At 52.5% G+C, this 22,767-nt stretch overlaps 7 protein-coding genes across 12 annotated transcripts; 3 read left to right on the top strand and 4 right to left on the bottom strand.

Moving 5' to 3' along the window:
• Positions 1–2,108: 2,108 nt before the first annotated feature.
• Positions 2,109–7,895, bottom strand: PV07_10759. Of its 4 annotated transcripts, none has more exons than XM_016398114.1 (3): positions 7,176–7,895; positions 6,265–7,111; positions 2,109–4,031 (listed from the first exon to the last, which is right to left on the bottom strand). In XM_016398114.1, the coding sequence occupies exons 1-3, from the start codon at positions 7,705–7,707 to the stop codon at positions 3,566–3,568; spliced, it is 1,845 nt and encodes a 614-aa protein (XP_016245305.1). In that variant the 5' UTR covers positions 7,708–7,895; the 3' UTR covers positions 2,109–3,565. The 4 variants fall into 4 exon arrangements, with proteins under 4 accessions (XP_016245305.1, XP_016245308.1, XP_016245307.1 ...); XM_016398117.1 differs by having other exon boundaries at positions 2,109–3,393; positions 3,488–7,111; XM_016398116.1 differs by having other exon boundaries at positions 2,109–3,029; positions 3,084–7,111.
• A 145-nt stretch (positions 7,896–8,040) lies between these two features.
• PV07_10760 lies at positions 8,041–9,567 on the top strand. 2 transcript variants are annotated; one of them, XM_016398118.1, is made up of 4 exons: positions 8,041–8,133; positions 8,191–8,198; positions 8,268–8,720; positions 8,864–9,567. In XM_016398118.1, exons 1-4 carry the CDS (start codon positions 8,076–8,078, stop codon positions 9,434–9,436), a joined length of 1,092 nt encoding a protein of 363 aa, XP_016245309.1. In that variant the 5' UTR covers positions 8,041–8,075; the 3' UTR covers positions 9,437–9,567. The 2 variants fall into 2 exon arrangements, with proteins under 2 accessions (XP_016245309.1, XP_016245310.1); XM_016398119.1 differs by having other exon boundaries at positions 8,191–8,720.
• A 113-nt stretch (positions 9,568–9,680) lies between these two features.
• On the bottom strand, positions 9,681–10,568 carry PV07_10761 (uncharacterized protein; the record flags this gene model as incomplete). The annotated part of the gene is made up of 1 exon (XM_016398120.1): positions 9,681–10,568. One exon carries the CDS (start codon positions 10,566–10,568, stop codon positions 9,681–9,683), a length of 888 nt encoding a protein of 295 aa, XP_016245311.1.
• Positions 10,569–10,832: 264 nt separating this feature from the next.
• PV07_10762 (uncharacterized protein) lies at positions 10,833–12,306 on the bottom strand (the record flags this gene model as incomplete). Its single annotated transcript, XM_016398121.1, has 1 exon — positions 10,833–12,306. Exon 1 carries the CDS (start codon positions 12,216–12,218, stop codon positions 10,833–10,835), a length of 1,386 nt encoding a protein of 461 aa, XP_016245312.1. The 5' UTR covers positions 12,219–12,306.
• Positions 12,307–12,639: 333 nt separating this feature from the next.
• On the top strand, positions 12,640–17,366 carry PV07_10763 (uncharacterized protein). Its single transcript, XM_016398122.1, has one exon. The coding sequence runs from the start codon at positions 13,596–13,598 to the stop codon at positions 17,178–17,180; it is 3,585 nt and encodes a 1,194-aa protein (XP_016245313.1). The 5' UTR covers positions 12,640–13,595; the 3' UTR covers positions 17,181–17,366.
• PV07_10764 lies at positions 16,478–18,895 on the bottom strand. Of its 2 annotated transcripts, none has more exons than XM_016398123.1 (2): positions 17,795–18,895; positions 16,478–17,594 (listed from the first exon to the last, which is right to left on the bottom strand). In XM_016398123.1, exons 1-2 carry the CDS (start codon positions 18,593–18,595, stop codon positions 17,412–17,414), a joined length of 984 nt encoding a protein of 327 aa, XP_016245314.1. In that variant the 5' UTR covers positions 18,596–18,895; the 3' UTR covers positions 16,478–17,411. The 2 variants fall into 2 exon arrangements, with proteins under 2 accessions (XP_016245314.1, XP_016245315.1); XM_016398124.1 differs by having other exon boundaries at positions 16,478–17,716.
• Positions 18,896–19,032: 137 nt separating this feature from the next.
• PV07_10765 (uncharacterized protein) lies at positions 19,033–21,262 on the top strand. The gene is made up of 2 exons (XM_016398125.1): positions 19,033–19,521; positions 19,578–21,262. The coding sequence occupies exons 1-2, from the start codon at positions 19,457–19,459 to the stop codon at positions 20,986–20,988; spliced, it is 1,476 nt and encodes a 491-aa protein (XP_016245316.1). The 5' UTR covers positions 19,033–19,456; the 3' UTR covers positions 20,989–21,262.
• Positions 21,263–22,767: the final 1,505 nt, after the last annotated feature.

Consider the following 22,767-nt stretch of genomic DNA (forward strand, 5'->3'; position numbering starts at 1 on the left):
AGAGTGTCGCATCAAGGCACGCCGTGGGTCTCCGGGAAAGGGAGAAGTCCATCTTTGTAACAGCGACGCAGAAGAGATGCCACAATATGTGTACCAATATCACAGCATGTTGCTGCATCTGCTCGATGAATGGACCGTCTCTGGCCACTCACGAGGCTCAAAAGGACGGTGAGCTCAGATTATTTCCAACAATGGAACTGCTGAAAAAGGTTCTCCAGTCTAGTCAGAACAAAGTGTCTCCATTGTCAAATCCTCTATTGGGGGGAAACGTCGTTCCCGCTTACTAGACGGCCACCAAAACCCCCCCAGTGGACAACGAATGATGCTCCCCTATAACGAAGATCGAATGATGCTACTACCAAGCCAGGTGGAGATCCAGGGCCCAAAAAGAGCTGAGAGCGGACGATACATCAGCCTCCCAATTGAAGAGCTGAGTGGCCAAATGGCCCGAAAAGTCAAATCCTGGCAATGAGACATTGCCAATGGGATCAAGACATTGCTCGCAACGGCAAGAAAAAAGAAGTCAGACTCGAAGAATAGCAATCATTCAAGGCATTCGATGGGTGCTACTGCCAATTGGGGCTTTCTGCTCGATGTTGCCCTCACTTTTGTCCCGCGAGCCCTGCAATTCTAGCACGAAGTTGCTCCATCCCACGGGAGCGCGAGAGAGGAATGGTGCAACTCCCTGAGAACAACTGACCTCATGGACAGAAAGTTCAACGATCGTGTACGTGCTATATCAAGGCCTCGCTGACTTCGTCCTATGGCTCCTCCCGAAACGAGAAAAAAACATACTAGCTGGATTGGAGCTTCCAGAGCTGGAAAACTGTCCCTCTGGGCTGCTGAACTTTAGCCGCCTAGACAAGCATCTGGGACCGAGAAAATGCACAAGTTGAATGCCTCGAAACTGCCCTGAAAATCCCTGAAATGCTGCGTCCTCAAAAACAAGCCATGCCATAGACCACCTTTTATGCAGGTCTTTGACGAAAAGTCGGATACTCTGAAGTTTGGTGGAAGACCAAAAGAAAACAAAAAAACAAGAGTGTTGCATATAACTTGTTTCTCCCAAACAACAGAAGAGAAGGAAGACACAAATACTCCAGAACAATGGCAGTTGTTTCTGATAAAGTGCGCCCTTGCTCTGACGGAATATTGGAAGCAGGATTCTCAGTTTGAAGGTGTTATACAAACTCCTTCATCCTCAGTTGTGTCGACAAGTGAAACCAGCTTTGTCTTCTTGCTTTTCTTCTTGCCTTCTCCTTCCCCTCCTGATGATTCCTTTGGACTTTTTCTTTTTACCGTCCTTCTCCCCAGCAAATTACAGAACGCACTGCTTTGTTTTGAAGATTGAAAGACGAGCGTCAAGGGGCTTGAGGATAGGTAGGGGACGGAGGAAAAGGAAGAACAGAGAAAGCGAATGAGGTTATCGGATAGTGGCTCTTGAAAGCACAGAGGAAGAACAGCGTGAAGTCTCTGCTCCCTCAAGGACAGACTGAATGGGAGAGACAAAGGAAAAGCCGGATTCTCAGCATCCAGAGAGGTAAGTATAGTGAAAGAAAGAGCTGTAAATGTGAATAGATCCGAGAAGGGTGGTTGTGTCAGGTCAGGGCTCTCTCCCCCGTTGATTGATTGATTTCGCACGCCCGGTCCCCATCCTGTGGAGGGCGCAGTTAGCAGCTCACACAGTGGCTTCGGGACTCAAAAAGGCCCCCCTCCCCCTGCCTTCTCGTACGTAGGTAGGGGTGCGTGCGCCGGGGAGATGGAGCAGGAGTGGCAGAAAAGATGGAGGGGGGAGAGGGAATCTCACTTACCTGCGCCCGGTCTGGGGTTCTGTCGTATTGGTTTGGCTTGGGCCGCAACGCGCGAAGCCCCCTATCTGACCATGAGACCATGATCACCATGCGAGCACTCATTTTCTTGCCCTGATTCACTCTCAAGAGGCAGGAATTTCGATAGTGGTAACAAGGAAGGGAAGGCATCCCAGCTTCGCTTTTGTGCAGGGACATGTATATGTATACGTTTTGGAGTTCCAGAGGCGGACATTTGCTTGCTCCCTGCGCCCTGGAATTCTCTTCCTCTTCTCTCCCCCCCTCCCCCCTTCTCGTACCTCAGATTCTTTTAGAGGCTGGGAGAGTTTCTGAAGCATACCCTTGATATGTGTCCGTTCCACGCTCCCATAGAGGGGCGACTGGCCGCTGCCGAGAATTAAAGAGCGAAGAACAAGCGCCCCAATGCAGACAGGGCCGGAAGAAAAGACAAAGCAACAAAAACAGAGGAGAGGGACGTGCCATCGATAAGACAATTGAAAAGAGAGAGGAAGCTTCGCCGTGTAGAAAAACATCAATCCCTCTCACGAGGAGGGAGTCAAAGAGCTCTCCCTTCTCTTTCTCTTTGATTCCTTTTCTTCTGTCTTTCCCCCACTCTCTCTTCTTGCTTCTTTCCCCTTCTCTTTCAGTCCCTTCTCTCTTCCCTTGCTGTGTCATGGCGCCTTTGCTACCCAATCGGGCACAGAAAGAGGGATAGGAAAAGGGCGCCAGAAGAAAAAGAGGTCCGTTCAAAAAACAACCGTGGCGAGAGAGTCGAGACTCGTGCCGCGGCCCTAAAAGATTGTAAGCTCAGGCAGAACTTATCTTCCTTTCTGCCTCTCTCTCTCTCTCTTCGAGTGCTTGTGTGTGTGTGATAAGGAGGACAAAGAGGAGAACCGGGGAACGCGAGGGAAGAACTCGCTCCAAATCCCTCCTGTCTTGCGAGAAAGTGGACTTGGGGAGGGGAGATAGCATCGAAGGACGGAAGACAGGAATATAGGAGTCGAAGAATGTCAGAGAAAAGGCCTACTGTGCCACTTTTGTACCTTTTTGTCACCTTGAACCCTTCATCTTTCTCCTCCATTCTTCGATATTTTCTTGCCCCCGTTCTTCAACGCCGTCCATGCTCGCTCGACTGTCTGTGCTTGGCTCTCTGGAACAGACAGAGCCCGGTCTGGGAAAGGGGGATGAATAGACGGCGCCTCACACACGGCAGGAGAGGAGCTGCTCCGCTGGATTGAGCACAAGGAAACGATCGAGGATCTGGGGCCGACGTACCCTCGACGCACTTGTGTAGAGGATTTTCTTTTTGAGCTCGAACGGGTCTCAAAACGTGTGCAAAGAGGGTGGACTGGACGGTTTCGTGAAAAGAAGGCCGAGGAGGTTTTGTGGGTGGCTTTTCGTTGAGTGGGTGTGACCCGGAATGTATGTATCAGTGAAGAGGTGTCTTTTGTCACCACCCTCTCGAGTCTCGCGCACTGGACTCATGGGAGTAGAATAAAGAGCAAAGAAGAAGAGGATAATGGGTGGAGTGTTCTTGGGCACAGCCCCTGCGGCCCCGGAGTCGAGAAAGGTTGGCTGATTACTTCTACAATCTCAGCTTAGCAGACGTAGGGACAGGAGGTCAAATTGGCTTCAGTCCAAGGGCTAAAACAACAGCAAGATTCTTCAATTCCTCGTACCTGTACATGTTGCGCAGATTTGGAACATTGGCCCTCATTTGGGAACTGGTCCTCCTCTGTGCTCCCTACATCTCAACCTCAAGCCCCGTTAGTCCACTTCTCCGCCTTTTCGCCCTCTCCCGACGTTACCAAATCCACGCCTCTCTCGGCCAGGAGCTCAGAGGGCGTCTTGTCCTTCATTTCTGGAACAAGCCTCAGGAGAACGTGCTCCAGAATGGCATAGATGAGGTACTTGTTCATTTCAGCATCCTCTGTCCACCCCAACAACCTCTCTTCGACCTCTATCCGCATTTCCATCTCCTCATCTTCCGCATTCTCGGTGTTTTGAATGGCGAAGAAAGTCTTGCCCACAGGTTTAGGGATCAAAGAGAGAATGTCAGAGGCGGCTTTGGACCGAATCTTTTGTGCTTCTTCCACAGATGGAGGCGGCGGGGGCGGCGGCCCAAGAGTGTTATTGGGAAATATGAGGACTCGGATCTGCAGGAGGAGCGGTGAGATTAACGCTGGCGAGAAGAGGCGCGTGGAGATTGTGTGATATAGGAACCTGTCCACAGAAGATGAAGTTGTCAGCAAGACCGCTCACTCAGAAGCGTCATTTCCATCCGAAAAGAAAAAGTGCAACACTGCGAAGTGGAAGCAATCCAGCCTGCTGTACAGCTGGTTGAATCGATTCTGTCAGAGAGCTGTTCTCGTCGCCAGTTGATCCTCGGGGCTCAACGGCCGCAGAATTGCCCTGTCTTCACGCTTCACCGAGGCGAGGTTTCGGGAGATCGCCCCGGTGGATCTCGAGCACCCAAACACCACCATTACCACTTCAATGCTGCCCAATTCGCCTCATCGTTGCCCATCGACGCCCATCACTTGATACCCAAACACTTCCAAAACTATTCAAGGGGGTCCACGTGACCTCGACCTCGACGTCGTTACAATGAACCGGCTAGGACAAGGCGCCAGGATGCAGGAGGTGGAGCGGACAGCGCCGAAAACCGCCCGCAGAGTCCGTGCATCGCATGTTGCGAGCATGTGTTCACAGGACTGGCGTTGGCGTGGTCGCTCGCGCAGATCAAGCGCGAAGATACCTGGTGATCCAGGCCAGCGAGGAGCGTGGAAAATGCCTGGGAAAAGAGCCCAATGCGTCCAGGCGCAGTTCTAGCCCATGGCAAGTCGCAAAAAAACGGCTTCAAGTGATGCGCAAACTGCGAGGAAGGACTAGTGTTTCTGCAGGCAGTTTGCAACAGATTCGAATGACCAGGCGACTAGGATCAAGGGTCATCGAATCTTCCCGCCCAAATGATGCAGGACTCAGGGTGTGGTACGAAGTGTCCACTGTTCAGAGCTGACCAGCGAGTGATTTCGAGTCTCGAAGCGCCACTTGCAAAGAAAATTAGGTTGGGGTGGAGTTGCTGGGTGCAGAATATTGCAAAATGGATGCCCAAGCCGAAGTTGGTAAGTCTAAGGGTCTCTGGAACTGGAGACGCAGACTAGCTTCCCGTCGAGGTTCGCTCGGGGTGACACAAGAACCCATCCGAACCGTTGACGATTGCAGGGCCGACGAACCTGAGGGACAGATAACGGATATCCGTGGGAGGTTGGGCTGACAGTCCGACCCCTTGGGTTGTTAACGCTGTTGTGACGTAAAAAGAATATGGTTTCGAAGGAGCCATTATCGCAATGCCTGAGGAAACTCGATTGTCCCTCGGCACGTGCCGAAGGAAGCCGACGACTACCGCTGAGGAAAGTGGGAGGCCGGACGTATCTGACTCGAATTCGATTGTGGAAAAGCGCCATGCGTAGGCCAATCGGGACCGCAAACTGCCACCTTTTCCAAAAATGCCAGAGGAGCGAGATGTTTCATTGGTAAGCGACTTCAAAAATGGCTCTTTCTGGGTGAGATTTTGCCTTGGTCAAGTCGAGAACTTTGAGTCGGGGGGGCCATCTGCTGATTCAGGGTCGAGACTAGCGATTGAACAAGTTGGGCGACAGCAATTGGCTAAGGTCGGGGTCGTCTGTAGTGGTAGAATTGCAGGGCATCGGGAAGGGCAAGTCAACGGAGACCTGAGGGAGCAAGGGCGGGGCCGATCCATGTCGCCCTCCTTGTTTGAAAATTGGCACCGTTTGTCCAGGCAAGCGAGAAAAGCCCAATAAATCCGGGGATGTAATTGGCTGCGACAACTTATCTTTTTGCTTTTTTCGGTCGTCTGCCCCGAGGTGGTCGCTTGGTGGAAGATCGTCACGATGGTCGATCGTTCAAGATAGCTTTGTCGGCATGGCGTTGACGTACAGTTGGTCGACGAGCATGAGCGGGCGAACTCCACCAGCAAACAAGAGAGATGCTAGGGGGGATGACCACCAGGCCAACAACCAGGGAGAAACAAACCAGTTGAATCTGGCAAAGCGTGAAGGTCCAAGTCCGTCCAATGGGAGCCCGTATCGAGCATTGTGACAATACACAAGCGTGACCGTCATTACTCGTAACGGCTGGGATTGGCTGAATCCCCGTATCGTCTGGCGGTCCACACCCTCCTGATTCACACGGGGGGATGACGAACAAGAGGATTGTAGCCCGCACATGCCGATATCAAGGTCCATTGGCTCGCAACCACTCTGGTCTATCAGATGACCAGGCCTTCATGCAATCATCCCAAGATAAAAAAAGGATCAGAGCTTTACCGAAGCCCCCGTTGTGAGACAGATGGAGGTATGGGGAAATGGGATTCACGGACACGGACGAGGCTGAGGGCCAGTGGTAGAGAAAAAAGGAGAGCGGAAGCACTTACTTGTCCAGTGTGGAATTTGCAGCACCGTACCTGCCCGGCCCCGTAGTCAAAATGTGTTGCCAAAACCCCAATGAGCTTGCCAGCCAAGGCATGCGGATGGTCAAATCGAGCATGCTGGATATGCAGGAGAACACTCTGTAATTGATCACAGCGCGTGGGGATCGATGATCGGGCGCCGATACTTGCCGTGTTGATGGGACAGGCAGCTGGTCTTTGGACGGCGATGTTGTGGAGCCGGCGAGGAGGTGCTGATGATGGCGGGTTCTCCGGGGTAGATGGTGCGCGTACGCCAGGCCGACGAGAATGAACCGCGCCAGCTGGTATGCGATGAAGGCGTACTGAAGCAGTCTCCAAAACCACGCACTAAGAGATGATTGGTGCCGGTCTGACGAATAACTCTCATGAGTCGCGGTTTTGGAAGTTAATAGGCCAAAATGCTCCAGCTGGCTTTGGCGGCCGTCTGGCTGAAGGATTTTCTGCTCATCGACGGCATTGGCAGGAAGCGCATGTGTAGGAGGCGATGTCACTATCTCCACCACCTTTGAGACAATCCCGTGCAGGAACCATGGCTCACAGAGTTTTTGCGCCACTGCCTGTCCGAGGATGAGGTCGGAGATGATATCGCTCACCAATGTTCTGAGACATGTGTTTGCCAGGTCCTCGGTTGGTAGGAGGACCGCCAATGCCCCCTGAACAAGAAGTTGTCGGTGGGCAGACTCGTAGGCTTGTTGCTGCTCTGGTGGGAGAGAAGGGTCGAGCGCAGGATGTGGGTTCAGGGCGTGATAGATTCGTCGGGGATTTTCGCCGTATTGCAGAGCAGCTTGAGCAGTAGTGGCCGTCCTGTAGGCTGACAGAGAGACACGGTCAATATTGGGACGACACAACTTGGCTTTTCATGTTCTTCTGCTCACCAGCAATATGTCTCTCAACCAACACAGGCAACTCGTCCAGTATCAGTTCCGTGATGTCAACCTGCCGTATCCTCTGCTCCAGTGCGCGACTGCAATGAGCAATGATCTGAATGACCTCATCCACAAATGTTCGGTCTGGGGTGATCTTGGAGTACCATGAGTTGACAAAGTCCTTGATGACGATGGCAACGACTGCATACAGCTGGACATCTACCTCATTGGAACTGGTAAGTGGTGGTAAGACCCCCTCAATTGGTGCCGGTGAGGCCCTCCTATCCGACCCCCCATGACTTCCATCTGCCACCAAAGTCCTTCTGATCAAGGACAGAGTCGCTCTTTCTGAGGTAGGGTCTGGAGCCGCAGCATCCTGACGGCTTCTGGTGATGGGAGGGGCTCGAGAGGCAGAGCGAGGGCCTGAGGTGGCCTTGCTGTCAGCGGCAACGGTCAACTGGGAAGACTGAGCGGTGGAGGAAGCCTTCGTTGCTATGGTCGGGAAGGGTGGTCTTGAGGGAGAGGAACTTGAGGCGGTCATGTCAGGACCATGGCGCGGAAGAGCATTGCGCAGGTCTTTGTAGTCAACTGCTCAGTGATGTTCCCGCTGGCCACGCTGGCAATGCAGGGGCCAGTAGAGGTTCGCTCACCGGTTTAGATGACTGAAGGGGTGTCCAGAGGATGTGTCAACGTATGATTGGTGGATGGGGAATTGTCAAGGCTGCGAACGAGAAGGGAGGTGGACGAGTAAAAGTGGGAGACAGATTGGAGGGACGGAAGCGGGAAGTGCTCGGATGACCTTCCTATTTAGGCCCTATATCAATCGAAAGTGGCGGCGATATCGTTGTCGACCGTAGGGACTAGTCATGCACCACCTTGGACAAGTGGTCCCTCGTCCTGCGTCTCAAGATGGGTGAGGATATGGCTTCATCCTACAAACTGCCCGTATGGGTCGACTGTGACCCCGGTAGGTCAACCTCCTCCCCCCCAATGGGCCCCCTCTTTAACTCATGGCCTCGCACAGGTCATGACGTGAGTTATATTGGTTTATCTCTCTCAATGTGAAATGTCTCGATACTCACAGCTCCTGCTGCTCACCAGGACGCCTGTGCCCTCCTCCTTGCGGCTTATCATCAGTCCCTTAACCTCATCGGGGTGAGCATTGTGCACGGCAATGCGCCAATGTCGAAATGTACATTCAACGCCCTGAGTGTGCTGGAAGCGATCGGAAAACCTGAAATTCCCGTTTTCCCCGGCCTGTCGCGTCCATTCTGTCGTACCGTCCATACCGCTCCTGATATCCATGGCGCGAGCGGGTTAGGAGGGACAGACCTCCTTCCTCAACCAAGCCGTTCCGCCTTGACGCATTGCAGTGCCATCCTCGAGATGCGTAGTGCGCTTCTCTCTCAACCTAAAGGCACACCGTATCTTGTCGCATCCGGCCCATTGACGAACGTCGCTCTCCTCTTCACCCTCTTCCCAGAGGTTGCCGAACACATTGCGGGCCTCTCCATTATGGGGGGTGCGATCGGCGCAGACTTCACCCATGTCACGGTACGTCTCCTCTTTGCTCGGGCCACTGTTGCCAACGACTGAGACTATTATATGTCCTTCACCACCTGAAACTCGTGAAACCGGGGCTCTTTGACCCTGGTGCTTCTTCGGGAACGACGCTGACATCAGAACCTACACCGAAGATGGGCCAAGCTTACCTGGATACCCAAGGCACCACTCATGCTAGAATTGGAAACCGCACGCCTTTTGCAGAGTTCAACATATGGGCAGATCCAGAGTCGGCACGTTCAGTCTTTCAAAACCCGCTCTTGAAATCGAAGACGACTCTCATCCCTCTGGATGTGACTCACCAAGCCTACGCAACACACAAAGTCCAGCACATGCTATTGAATGGAGTAAACGGGCCGACGAGGCTAAGGAGGATGTTCAACGAGCTGCTCATGTTCTTTGAGCATACCTATGCTAAGGTGTTTGGGCTAAACGAAGGACCGCCACTGCATGATCCGCTCGCAGTGGCTGTATTACTGGAAAATCATCCAGACCCCCGAGTCAGAATCGACTTTGATGATAATGGTGGCGAGAGATGGGACGTCGATGTCATCTTGGAGGGTGAGCAAACTGGAAGGACCGTGATAACAAAGTCGTTGAATAGTGGAGGCGTGAGGATTCCGAGGACACTCGATCTATCCAAGTTTTGGCATACGTTGGAGGAATGCATGGCGAGGGCTGATGAGGTTACAGGATACATAAAATGAATGGCATATAGACGACGTTGCAAGTACCAATGATATCAGAAAGATAGGATCAACAGTATCTACAGGATGTTTGGACAATAGCTGGTTTCGAGAGACATGCCATACACCACTCAATCCTGCAGATGTCTCCTCGTCCTACCTCGTGCTATCAACATTCGTGCACTTTAATGATATTCTGTAGCGTTTCACTGCCCTTCCCAGTGGCCGAAAGACTATCCACATCCTTTGTTTCATCTTCCTCTCATTAAAAGTAAACTTCCACGAATCCGTCGATGGCAGTGTCCTCCACCAGAGGCACCTTAGGAACCTCGCGCTCAGAGGTGCGACCCCCGTCATTCCTGCCAGAGTCTTCCTTCGAATTCTTGAGCTCTTGACCCGCTTCCGCTTCCGCTTCCTCTTCCTGCGTCAGCCTTTCAGTCTTGACACGTCTCATCTCGGTAAGGAAGTGGAAGAAATCGGTGCATATTCTTTCGGCTCGACGGTGAGAGCATACTTTGGAAAAGGTTTGGCCCAGACTGTGGAGATGTTTGTCCTCTTCACCAGCCTTGCTCTCGAAAATCCATTTCTTTGGCCCCTTGCTGTCGAACAGCTGCTTCCCAATCACTTCGCAATGTTTGGTCGTCAGCCGTGTACAGAGTGCGGTAACATCGGGCAGATCTTCCAGCATGACCATGACTGTCGGAGCGAGGGCTGTGTTTGACTTCAGCGATTTAAATGAGACATGCAAGTAGATGGGAATTGGGATCTCTACAGTCGTCGACGACGAGATCTGCACTGGAACACCACCGATCTCATCGCCTCCTTCGGATCTGAGGGCTCTGCGGATAGACTGTCGTGGTTGCTTCCTTGCTTCGCGAACGGACCTCTGCACCTCTTCTTGGTTGACGCCGAGATGGTATTCCAAGAATCCGAAGATTTCCTTTTCACTCTCAAGTGTGTCAGGCCAGGGAGAGCCCGTCTCTTTCGTACTTACAGATACGCTTCGGCTTGCACCAGGATTCGTCTTTGTAGCAGGCTTGACTACCTTGCTCTTTCCGATCCTACCAGTTGAACTTTTGCTCTTTGTTGACTTGCCGGGTTCTGGGTCTAAGAATGGAGCGATCTCTGCTGGAGGATGATGCCTCCGCGACATAGAGGCTGGCCTGAATGGTAACTTCATGGTAGGCATTTGAATCAGTTCTCGACGAGGTGACAATTGCTCGAGGCCTGATGCAGAAGAAGTCGGCGTACATTTAGACGACGGCTCCGGAGATTCCTCGTCTGAAAAGGCATGCGATGAGGGTAGACACACGTAGGTAGTCACTCTTTCACGAGCGCAGGCAGTAGGCGGCGCTCTCTGTTCGTTTTGGGAGCAGTGACAGTTGCGCCGTCAACTGCCTTGGTGAATTCAGGATTGTCAAGGCAGCGCCTGGCTGCCTCTCTCGTGTAAAAAGGGCTGTGAACTTCTTGCAGGACAATCGCGACCCGGGGTGGCGCGAATTAGTCGTTCAGTTAAGTCGCAATCCCAGTCACTGTCGCCAGCGTTCTTGGTCCAGTTGTCCAAGATATCGGTGACATGCTTCCTGCATTCTCTGCGAGATTCTCTCAGAGCTGATAATTTAGCCTCTTCATATGTTCGTGCGGAAAGTGTGCTCTGCGTCATTTTGAACCAGCCAATATCCCCCTGACCAGGTACGCTGCCCAAGTTATCAAAGGTATCAAGATTCTCGAGGAGTCTGCTGATCCTCAGACCGGTGGCCCATAACTCTCTTCTGGAGACAGTGCTGGCTTTGCCAAGTCTCTCGTCCCATTGTCTGTAACCTTGCTTCACGCCATTAATGAGAACCTCAACCACGTTCGACCGGTTGGTTCCAGCCGCTTGCACCCACAACACCGAGATGTTGCTTGTTTTGGATGTCGCTTGCATCGAGTTGGCAGGATGTGGCCGTCGCCTCTCAAACGCGAAACGGGTAAAGTCCGCACGCAAAGGTTGAACAGAAAAGAAGATTCCAGCGTCCCCAAGCAGCGACAAGCGTCCTTCTGGCCCAAATGCACGCTCGTAACCTACGGGATTGTATTGGTCGGTGTAGACCACAAGGCTCTTGATGTAGGCACTCGGAGTTCTCTCTACGAACAGGTCAGCTGGAAACGACAAGATACTAGTGAATTGCTTGACGGCAAGCTTGTCTGTGCAAGATTTGGAACCACTTGGCTCGGCGTCTGCCCGGGCAGGCTTTCGACGGACATAGCCCAGGAGAGAGAAGTAGCCGCGGCCTTGCAGCGAAGTGGGGGTATCGCATTCTACTGGCCACGGATTTGCGTCGCCAGAAGGCAAAGATTCCATCAGTATCTCCATCGACGCATCACCACACGGCGCCTCGGTGGTGAAGAAGTGGATGGTGACATGGTCTCTTAATCTGAATGGGAAACCCCGACGCCACCCAGCGTCGTCTCGTGGGGTGAGCTCCAGGTAGGGCGATGTATAAGTCGGGTCACGAAGGATCGCTTCGATTTCCGAAAGGAGCCATCGATTGAATCCGCGCAATGCCAGGATCTCAGCATGCGAATCGTGGACCACGAGACCCTTGCATCGAGGCAAGGCAGAAGTTGACAGACACTTGGTTCCCGTAGCCAGCGAAACACAAGTCAGAGGAGCATCCTGTCCTTCCTGTGCCAGAACCACTGCCGACATTGGCGTCCATTCGGTCGTGCCATCTAGAAGAGTGCGTGGCTTACATTTTGGAGGCAGGGAATTGAAGGTCGCGAGGGCGAGCTGTGCCACGCGTTCAGGCAGGAGATTCATGGATGATTAGTCGCCAGGAGGTGAAGAGCGGGAAAGTGAGTCTCTGGAGTCGAAGCCCTTCCATGGTTGTCCGTCAATTGCAAGGAGGAGTAACAAGGGCGTCCATTGCGAAGTGGAATCAAAACCCCATGAGGTTTCAGCTGTGCAGCCGCGAAGCCTGGTGAGCCCCACAAACACATCACGTGGGCGCAGGTGACTCACGTGATGAGTTTGGAACTTCCTCGTGCTCGTCGTCATCATCATCGTGTTGCTGGTTGACGTTGTCGCCGTCCTCGCCATCTGCGCCTCACACGTTGCTGACAGTGGGTGTAGGTGGTATTGGGGCCAAGGCGACCTCGTATTTCTATTTGGAACTCCCGTTTGATTCGGTGGTGATGAGAGACGATCTTTGTCATTGCGTCAGGAAAACAATTCACCCATCCACAGTGCCATCTGCCCCATCAGCGCCCATCTCTTGGAGGTCTTGGGGCTCTCGTCGTCGCCTCTTAAATATTCTCCCACAGACTTCGCCTCTACTACGGGTGCCTTTTCGTTTCCAACCCATCTGACAGCTGGCACCGGGCGACCGCCGCCAGCACCGAACTTGAGCCTAGAACCCACCGCCAAACTCACCAGCGACCGGCCAATTTAGCCTATTCGACCCGCGACTCGCGATTCTCTCTGGGCGAGCTGTTCGGAACGGACTCCTGCGCCCACCAGCATCCTCATCCTCGTCCACATCCGGTCATTGTCCTCCTTCTTCCTATCCCTCCGGCAATCATCTCACAGGCTTAGAAATTGCTGGACGAACGTGGTTCCTGCATCTAACAAGCAAAGAACGTTCACATCTCGGCGGTGACCAGCCAAACGACCATTCAATCATTGTCATCATCATCGCTACAGAGTCTAGACCCTCTTCTGCCATCTGGACAGATGCTCCTGCGATCTACGCGGTACAAATACAGCAGTTAAAGGTTGCCCTTTTCCAGTTCAAAAGAAAAACAAAGATACCCCGGTTCGCCATTTCCCCCCATTTTGGAGAGACGCCACGGGCGAATCCACAATTCGACCGCTTACCCGCTTCTCACTTTCCCACATTTTCTCATCCGGTCGGACCTCGCCATCAAACTACCTACTTCACACTGTCTTACCAACGTCGCCCTTCTTCAGCCTCGTCCTTCGTTGCTGCAGACAATGAGTTCATCCCATCTAGTCTGATATTCGCCTATACTCGTTTGGACACACTGGCTCCTCATCTATCTGGTGGTCCACACTACTTGGCAACCTCGGCTTCTGTTGTTTCCGCCACTCTGACAATGTGGCGCGTTTGAAGGTGTCATCTCAAATCGAGGACATGCCGTCGCCCATTATCTGGTTCTTCACCACTTGCTCTGCATTATGACGAGTTCATCAAAACAACTTGGCCAGCCTCGGGGGGATCAGCGAAGCAACCTGCTCTCGAGCTCAGGCTTTCTCATGTCTGATGCACGTAACCCCCGCATCGACAGTCTCCCTCAACCTCAGTCCAACACATCCGCCTTCGACGCGTCATCTCCTGGTTCTATTGATTTCAATTTTCCCTTTGGCGGTAGTCCTCATGGTAGCAGCAACAGTGGGATTGATGCTCCGCCAGACATTCGTTTGAGCCACAGCCAAGGCTTTCCCGGTCGAGGCTCCATGGTGGGTTATGTCTCTGGCAAAATCCCTAGTCCCCAACATCGCGCCTCCTTGGCCAGCATCGATTCGGCCTTTGATCATGATCTTTTTGGAGCTGCCGCTTTAAGTCAGTGGGCTCCTGGTTCCGGCAATCAGCCACCCAGTAATGCGGACTCGTCACCTAGAAAAGCCCCGAGCACCAGTGAGCAGGAAAACAAAAAGGCACAAGGTGACGAGGAAAGACCGCCAGCATGGAGCGAGCTCAAGACAAAAGCAGGCAAAGAGAGGAAACGCCTGCCTCTCGCCTGTATTGCTTGTCGCCGAAAGAAGATCCGCTGTTCCGGTGAGAAGCCAGCTTGCAAACATTGTCTACGCGCTCGCATACCCTGCGTCTACAAAGTGACGACCAGAAAAGCTGCTCCTCGGACCGATTATATGGCCATGTTGGACAAGCGCCTGAAAAGAATGGAAGACCGAGTAATCCGAGTCATTCCCAAGGACGAACTTCCAGATTTGAGCTCTACTGGCCGTGGTTCGGTTCGGCCGCCTCTCCCGGGACAGGCACTGAAAAAAGAGAAAGACCAACCCAAAAAACGCTCCGCCGACGAGGCTTTCACACAAGAGCTCAATGATTGGAGAAGTTCTCGAGAGAAATCGACTTTGCTCGACCCCACGGCTGGTCTGCGTAAACAGCGCGAAGGCGAGAACAAGCTCTTTATCGAAGGCTCCGAGTCTCTCCCACCGCAACACATCCAAGAACATCTCGCCGAGGTCTTTTTCGACTGCGTCTACGGCCAATCCTACCTTCTTTTGCATAAACCCAGCTTCATGCGTAAACTAAAGGCTGGCACGATTCCACCAGTCCTTATCTTGGCTGTATGTGCGATATCTGCACGTTTTTCGACACATCCGCAAGTCAGCACCGAACCGGCGTTTCTCCGTGGGGAACAGTGGGCAACTCCCGCTAGACGGATTGTAGAGAAGCGTCACTACGAGCCGAACATCACTATACTTACGGCAATGCTCATGTTGGGTCTACACTACTTTGGAACCTGTGAGGGCGGATTGTCATGGTCTTTCGGTGGTCAGGCCATGCGAATGGGCTATGCTTTACAACTGCACCGCGAACTTGACCACGATCCTTTGGGTCGAAACCAAATCGCCAATTCAAATGAGAACAAGAAAGGCCCTAAACCCCCCGAACTCTCCTTTACAGATCGAGAGATTCGGCGTCGAACAATGTGGGCCTGTTACCTGATGGACACATTCAACTCGTCCGGCACCGAACGCCCTTCTTTTCTCAACGAAGACTACTACCAAATCCAGCTACCGATCAAAGAATCGCATTTTCAAATGGAGGTGCCTGGCCCCACGGAAGATCTATACGGCAACGTCCCCATGTCCAACAGTAAATCATCGCTCGACAATAATGCAGTAGACGTCACTGCAGAGGCAAAAGCAAACATGGGCGTTGCCGCGTACATCGTTCGTGCCGTGGTCCTCTGGAAACGCATCGTCAAGTATCTTAATCTAGGAGGCAAGGAAAAGGATCCGCATCCTATCTGGGATCCATTATCCCAATTCGCAACCTTACAACGCCAAATCTCCCAGTTGAAATCCTCTCTTCCGGACGACATAACCTACACACCAGAGAACTTCGCCACACACATCTCCGAACGTCTCGCGAACCAATATCTCTTTCTCCATATCATCTTGGCGCAAACTTCCCTCTTTTTGCACCGCTTTGCTATCCCAACGCAACCCAGCCACAGACCCCATCATCATTACTACACCCAACAGGGTATGCCCAAAGCATTTCTCACATCATCCGCCAATATCGTCCTTGAATCCGCCTCGCTCATCAGCAAACTCATTGCCGACTCGACGGGTCACACCCTGACCGTTCCCTTCGCGGGGTATTGTGCCTACGCTGCTGCAACAGTGCATGTCTGGGGAATATTCTCCAAGAACTCCGCACTCGAGCAGCAGAGCAAGGAGAATCTACGGCATAACTATAAATACCTCACCAGGATGAAGCGGTATTGGGGCATGTTTCATTACATGGCCGAGTCGGTGAAGGATATTTATCGCGCTTTCGCCGACTCTACCCTTCGTCACGCCCAGGCTCGACCGGGATCAAATGGAATATCCGGCCCGGGATTGGGCTTCTTGCGCAGACATTCTTCTGCCACAGGAGGAAGCGGGACGCAGACGCCTATGGAGTTGGACGCAACCGCAGCGCTAACGTCCAACACCAACCCGCCTTCCCGCTCTGATACACCAGCAGACCCCAACAAACCGAAGTCCGAACAAGACAAATCCAAGACGATGTTTCAGTACGGTGACTGGTTCGACAAGTACCCTCACGGCGTCTCCGAAAGTGAATGGGAGAAGTCCCATCTGGAGTACCGCAGCGAACACGCCCAGGGTGGCGCAGAGGCAGTCATGTCTCAGAGAAGTGACTTACAGTCGGTCGAAGAGTTTTTCGCGAGTCTGAGTCCGCCGTCTAAGGCCGAGGACGGTAGTAGTGGATTGGCCGGGAGAGGCAAGAAGATTCCGAGGAGAAGGGGGAAAAGTGTGGCGGAGAACAAGAAGGGAGAAAAAGAAGAGAAAGGAGAAAAAGGTAAAGGCAACAATACGACGAGCTCTACTACGGTTGCCGGTGCTGAAGCTGGAGCTGGCTCGTCCGCTGCTGGGCAGGACTCGCATAGACGACAGTCCATGTCTCAACAACCGGCTGGACAACATCTGCCAACCACAAGCGCCGATCTTAACCTGAACCTCAATCTTAATCAGCCTTTTGATCTTTCGAGCTTCGACATAACATCTCCGTCACTATACCAAAACGCCCAATTCCCGGACCCTTACACCTATGGTGGTTCACCAACATCGCCACACTATAACAACCTTCATTTCATATCCACCCTGCCGGCCATCGATAGACAAATGGTCTTTGGCGCCGCATACGCCGGCATGGACCCTACCGGCACCGGCAACAACAGCGGCAACCAAAACACTTCCTCAGGACTGAACAATCTCAACTCCCCCTCGGTGGGAAACTATGCGAGCACAAATCCTTGGGATCAACTCGATCTGACGACGTACGGATTCAACGATCCATTTGCGGGAGGAGGAACCAGCGGGATGGACACAAGTTCATCGGCGTGGTTGTTACCATTTAATATTGAACCACCGAACTTCGGAGGCAGTGGAATGGAGGAGTTCGGTAACACCGCGTTGGACGGGATGGATTTGAGTGATCTTGGTCAAGGAGGAGATGACGTTGGTGGACAGTTTGGTGGAGAGCAGAATTCGGGCAACACGTGAAAAGAACAGTCTCGAGGGCGAGATTGATCTCATAGTGATGACATGCAGTGACTGGACCGAGCTGTAGCGTGGTTGCTGTGCGAAATATTCGATTTTCTTGATGTCAGACACATCTCCGCGCCGCCAGGAGCGTCGGCAGTGTGTGTTCGCCGGAAGTCTCACAAGTTTTGAAGCACGACGAGTTTGATGCCTTTTCAAGGAGCAATGACACGATTGATTTTGTGGCCTTGCTCAATCTTCCCACTCTTCGTCGAGCTGGTCAATCAATCTATTTTCGTCGTCTGGAGTGCGGCCTCTTCCGTGTCCGCGTTCGTCAGAGCCTACCCGATGGTAGCCACGTCGACCAGCGAACAGTTGCGTGACTCCTCCGGGCATCCTTTGTGTGCATGAGGAGAACAGGATAACAAACATATCCTATATACGCAATCGGTAAAAATGAGGTTAGCCGTGGGTGGTCAAGGCAGGTCCGACTTCCAATCGTAATCTCTTCCAGCTGAGGGATGACGCTTTCGGCGTTGCCCCCCGGAAAAGGGCCTCTGTAGATAGCACAGTGTGTAAGGGAACGTGACACCACCGAATGGACAAGCAGATAACAATGAAGGGGATATACATACCGAGAAGAAGCCGAAGATACCCGCCCACATGGCGTAGTTTGGCAACTGCCTCCAGCCTCTTTGGTGCAGCACGTTGCGCTGATAAACGATACCTCCGATGAGATAGACCAGCAAAGCAATGCCCGCGATCAGACCAAAGACGGCGCCTGGGCCCAATGTGCCTTTTTCTCCGGACTGCAAAGTGCCACCGCAAGCATAGCGAGATCGAACTTCGAAGACGTAGGTACAGTGGTCCGGAGAACCAAGGAAGGAGACAGCAGGGCGGGTCGAGAGAAGTGGGGAGGTATCACAGATGAAGGACAGGAGGGTGGATTTGCGCCTGTTGTTGGCTTTGTCTGCGACGAGGTCCGCATCGATGGGATTGCCATCCTCATCAAGATCGGGACAGGGTGAGCCCATGGTGTAATTGAGGACTAGCTTCTTGCCCCGAAAGAGAGGCTGGTCGTTCTGTTGGCCAATGCTGTAAATGTCACCGCGGGAATCTTTATAGTAGGCCGAGATATTTTTCAGTCTGCTCGTGGGTATTCCCTCGACATCTTCCAGCTCCTCAAGCACTGGGCCGCAGAAATTCATGGTGAAATTTGCGGGATAATCATATCCCTTTGAATGGTATGATTCGTTACTGGCGACTTGGTATTTTGTACCCTCGAGGGTCAATTGGAGAGGGCGAAGGTCGAAGAATGAGCCGGTTGAAGGGGAGTGAATGGTACATGGCTTCGGAGGGGGTTTCGACTCGGTCGCCGCGAGAGTTGAGGGTAATGATGACAAGAAGAGGAGGAAGAACGACGTTGACAGGTACATGGCTAGTTGTTCGTGCGGAAGATAGGATGTAGAAGGTCTATCAAGAATTGCTCCGGGACGATCTTTGGAGATGAAAAAAAAAAGATACTTGACTGAAGGTCGCCAAAAGCCGGCGCAATGCAAGTGAATGCTGCACGCGGTATAACAGTCTGTAGGTCGATTGTGTGCTGAAAGGAAGAGTGAACGATAGAAAGGAGGCGGTCGCAAGGGCAGCCTACGAGTACGATTTCGAAACAAACCCCTTCAGCAGGACGGCGAGCGGCCTGTAAGATTGTTTGCGGATGCAGGAGGAGAACGCGCAGCTAGGGACTGTAGGGATCAAAGTACTCGGTAGCAGGGTGGAAGAGTGCGTGTGCCTGCGGATCCACGGGGTTGGCCAAAGGTGAACGGCAAAAGCCTCACTAGCCATCGGCAATGCACATCATTTCGACGCTTCACAGATGCATCAAGCCCTCCAACTGTGTGGCTGCGTTGCATTTGAGATTACGAGAAGTTACTATCGGAAGATCGTGCCACTCGACCACATGGCGAGGATTGATTCCGCTGAGGCTTCTTCGTGGCCAGAGAGGCAGCATTTTGTTGGCGCGACACGCAACACGCAACACGCAACGCGACAGCATCCATAGCTGCGCCCCAGGACAATGATGATCTCATTCGGCTGCTGCACATCCCGGGCAGTTGACTTTTTTATTTTTGCTTCGCGCTCCTGCGTTGACTTGAAGGACTGCGTCAATATGACACTCGTTTGATCTCAATTGTCTCTATCTCGCTCTCTTTGAAGCTCCCATCCGTATTCTTCCTCTCTCCTTCGTCGGCTCTGCTGGTTTTCACCCAACGAAAGCTGCTAGAAAGCCGTCAACAATGACCGTGAAAGCAAGGACAGAGAAAGCACCAGAGGAAAAGCACGGTTATGAATTCGGAGGACCGTGAGTCGCTGCCATCTGTTGCCAGCTTGAAGTGACCTGCACTAACGTCTTTGCAGTCTGGGAGCTGCTGGAATCATCTTCGGCCTGCCGATCCTCATCCATGCCACCATCTTCCTATGCAACGACGTCTCGGGCTGCCCTGCACCTGCCTTGCTAGATCTCAGAACATTCAATCTTGAGAAATTGAAGCAACAGACGCCGTGGCCGGAGGACGGAGTCTTGGGTCTTTTCGATTTGAATGTCATTCTATGGGTGCTGGCATATTATGCTCTCAGCGTGGCTCTACAATTGTTTCTGCCAGGTGAAGAGGTCGATGGTACAACATTGGGCACAGGAGGACGGCACCACTACAAATTCAACGCCTTCAACTCAGCGGTTCTCATCCTGGCTGGTCTCGCCATTGGCACTGCTATACAGGGTGCCGACTTCGTGGTTTGGACTTTCATCTGGGACAATCTCCCCCAAGTTGCAACTGCAAATCTCGTCGTTTCCTATGCTCAAGCAATTTATGTCTACCTGGCCTCCTTCAGCGTTCCCCACCCAGGTCAGCCAAATCCTGACAACCGGGAGCTCGCCAAAGGAGGGCACACTGGGAACATGCTATACGACTTCTTCATTGGTCGTGAGCTGAACCCACGCGTCACAGTTCCACGTTGGATTCCCATTGCGGGCGGCCAAATGATTGACATCAAGGTCTTCAATGAGATGAGACCAGGTCTGCTAGGTTGGATTATTCTCGACCTCGCATTCATTGCGCATCAATACAAGGCACATGGCTTCGTCAGCGATTCCATCATTCTCATCACTCTTTTCCAATCGCTCTATGTCCTCGACGCTCTTTACATGGAGTCGGCTATTCTGACCACCATGGACGTGACGACTGATGGTTTCGGATTCATGCTCGCTTTCGGCGACCTGACTTGGGTTCCATTCCTCTACAGTCTGCAAGCACGGTATCTGGCGGTTTATCCGTTGAGGCTTGGAATAAGCGGCATCGCTGGCGTTCTAGCGGTTCAAGGCTTGGGATACTATATCTTTCGAGGCGCAAACAACGAGAAGAACCGATTCCGGACCAATCCCAACGACCCTCGGGTGTCACACCTCGAAACCATGACGACTGAGTCTGGCTCCAAGCTTCTAGTCTCTGGTTGGTGGGGTCGTGCCCGACATATTAACTACCTCGGCGACTGGATCATGTCCTGGAGTTATTCTCTCCCTACTGGTGTTGCGGGATACATCATCAACAAGTACCAGAATCCTGTCACGGGTCACGTAACCAGAGAGGTAGTGCAAGGAGACGCGCGTGGCTGGGGAATGATTTTTACATATTTCTATGTCTTGTATTTTGGCGTGCTACTTGTGCATAGAGAAATGAGGGATGAAGAGAAGTGCAGGAAGAAGTATGGAAAAGACTGGGAGCGCTACTGCAAGCGTGTCAGGTGGAGGATCATTCCGGGCATCTACTAGAGAGATGCAAAGATGCACTCAAGTTTTCGGAACATTCTCCATGGAGTCTGCAGCTCGCTCACGCTCCTCAGTTTTCTCTTCCTTTAACCCTAACCACTTCGAGCTTCTTCAGCATTTCGATCAGATAAAACTCCCGTCACGTTCAAAGACGAGCTCCCACTCAATTACATCAGATACCTGGCCCAGTCGATCCCACCGTTGGGGAAGAATGCCCTTGGCTATCTACTGATCAATAGGAAAATTGCCTAACGCAAGGCTGTGAGACTGTTCTCCGACCAACACATGGTCTGGACTTTCATCTACATGGGTCCCCAGCTTGCTCCAACTTCCCTTTCGTATCTTATGGTCATGGGGACCTGCAACAATGCATGGGTTCCCACTCTTGGGAGCTACGGTCGCCTATCGAGTCTGGCCACGAGGAGAGCGAGATGCATGGTTGGTCTTGGCCGTGGATGATGCCCTGCTGATCCTGCTGCTCCGCCAACACCGTTGCACAAACCAGGTTCGCTTCGAAGCTCTTGTTCTCCAATACAGAGGCTAGATCATGGAAGACTCCAGGTCTCAGAGGTGGCCCAGAGCAAAAGCAGGCGGGAAAGGGCCATCACAGGATCTAACCACGAACAGACAATGGATTAGTCCAATGAGGAAAGGTGGGGTAGGCATATTCCCCAGATTTTGGTGACCCCGGATTCTGGACGAGGCTCTCTCCACTCTGCCCCGAGTTCTTGATATACAATCTCGTCCGGCAGCTTGTTTTGATGTGAAAAGCAGGTTGAATAGCTTCCCGTGGCTGGACCTGCAGCACTACGACCCTCAAATAAGAGCAAAGACAGAACATCACAATGGGTCTCGGTGTCCTCGAGGCCAACACCACTGCGCATGTTCCAGGAACTGTCCTCCTGGACCAGCGAGCTGCCCATTCTGAGCAGCAGACGGGTCGTTTGAAGCATGGAACGGGGAAAAATGCCCATATCGTTTTGGCACCGCAGCCGTCCGAGGATCCGAACGATCCATTGAACTGGTCATCGTTCAAGAAGCATATTGTTCTGGCCATCATTTTCTTTGGAGTGATCATTCACGGTGTTGTACCGGTAGGCGAAGGCCAGCAGCGGAAAATGCGGCCTTGATTGACAAGCTATGTAGGGACCGATCCTCAATGCCGGCATCATCCAAATCTCTTTGGATCTCAAGCGCTCCCCGACTGATGTCGCCAAGCTCTCTGGTTATTCCCTCCTCGCGACCGGGGCCATGGGCCCGTTTGCCTCTGCCTTGGGTCGAAAGTACGGCAAACGGCCCATGTACGTGTTCTCATCCTTGATTGGCACCATCGGAATTATCGTCTCCGAAGTGGCGTCTGGTTACAATACGCTCCTGTCTGGCCGGGTTCTTCAAGGAATTGGCATCGCCGCATACGAGTCGCTTGCGGTGGCATCCATTGGCGACATGTTTTTCGTCCACGAGAGAGGCCCAAGAGTTGCCATCATCATCTTCCTTTTGGCTGCCATATCTAACGGAATCTCCATTATTGCCGGGGTAATTACTGATCATCTTGGTTGGCATTATAACTTCCACATCTACATACCTTTTGCGGCGCTCCAAACGATTCTGGTGATCCTTTACTGTCCCGAGACGATGTATCGGCGTAAGGCCATATACGAAATTGACACTGCGGGCTCCGAGGAAAACTTGGAAAAGCTGGCAAGCGTGGAATCACGAGCTGCACATCATCTGGAGGGGCAGGGCAAAGTAACCAACATCGGTATCAATACTGACTTGGAG

Source organism: Cladophialophora immunda, assembly GCF_000835495.1.
Source record: "Cladophialophora immunda strain CBS 83496 unplaced genomic scaffold supercont1.6, whole genome shotgun sequence".
Lineage (NCBI taxonomy): Eukaryota > Fungi > Ascomycota > Eurotiomycetes > Chaetothyriales > Herpotrichiellaceae > Cladophialophora > Cladophialophora immunda.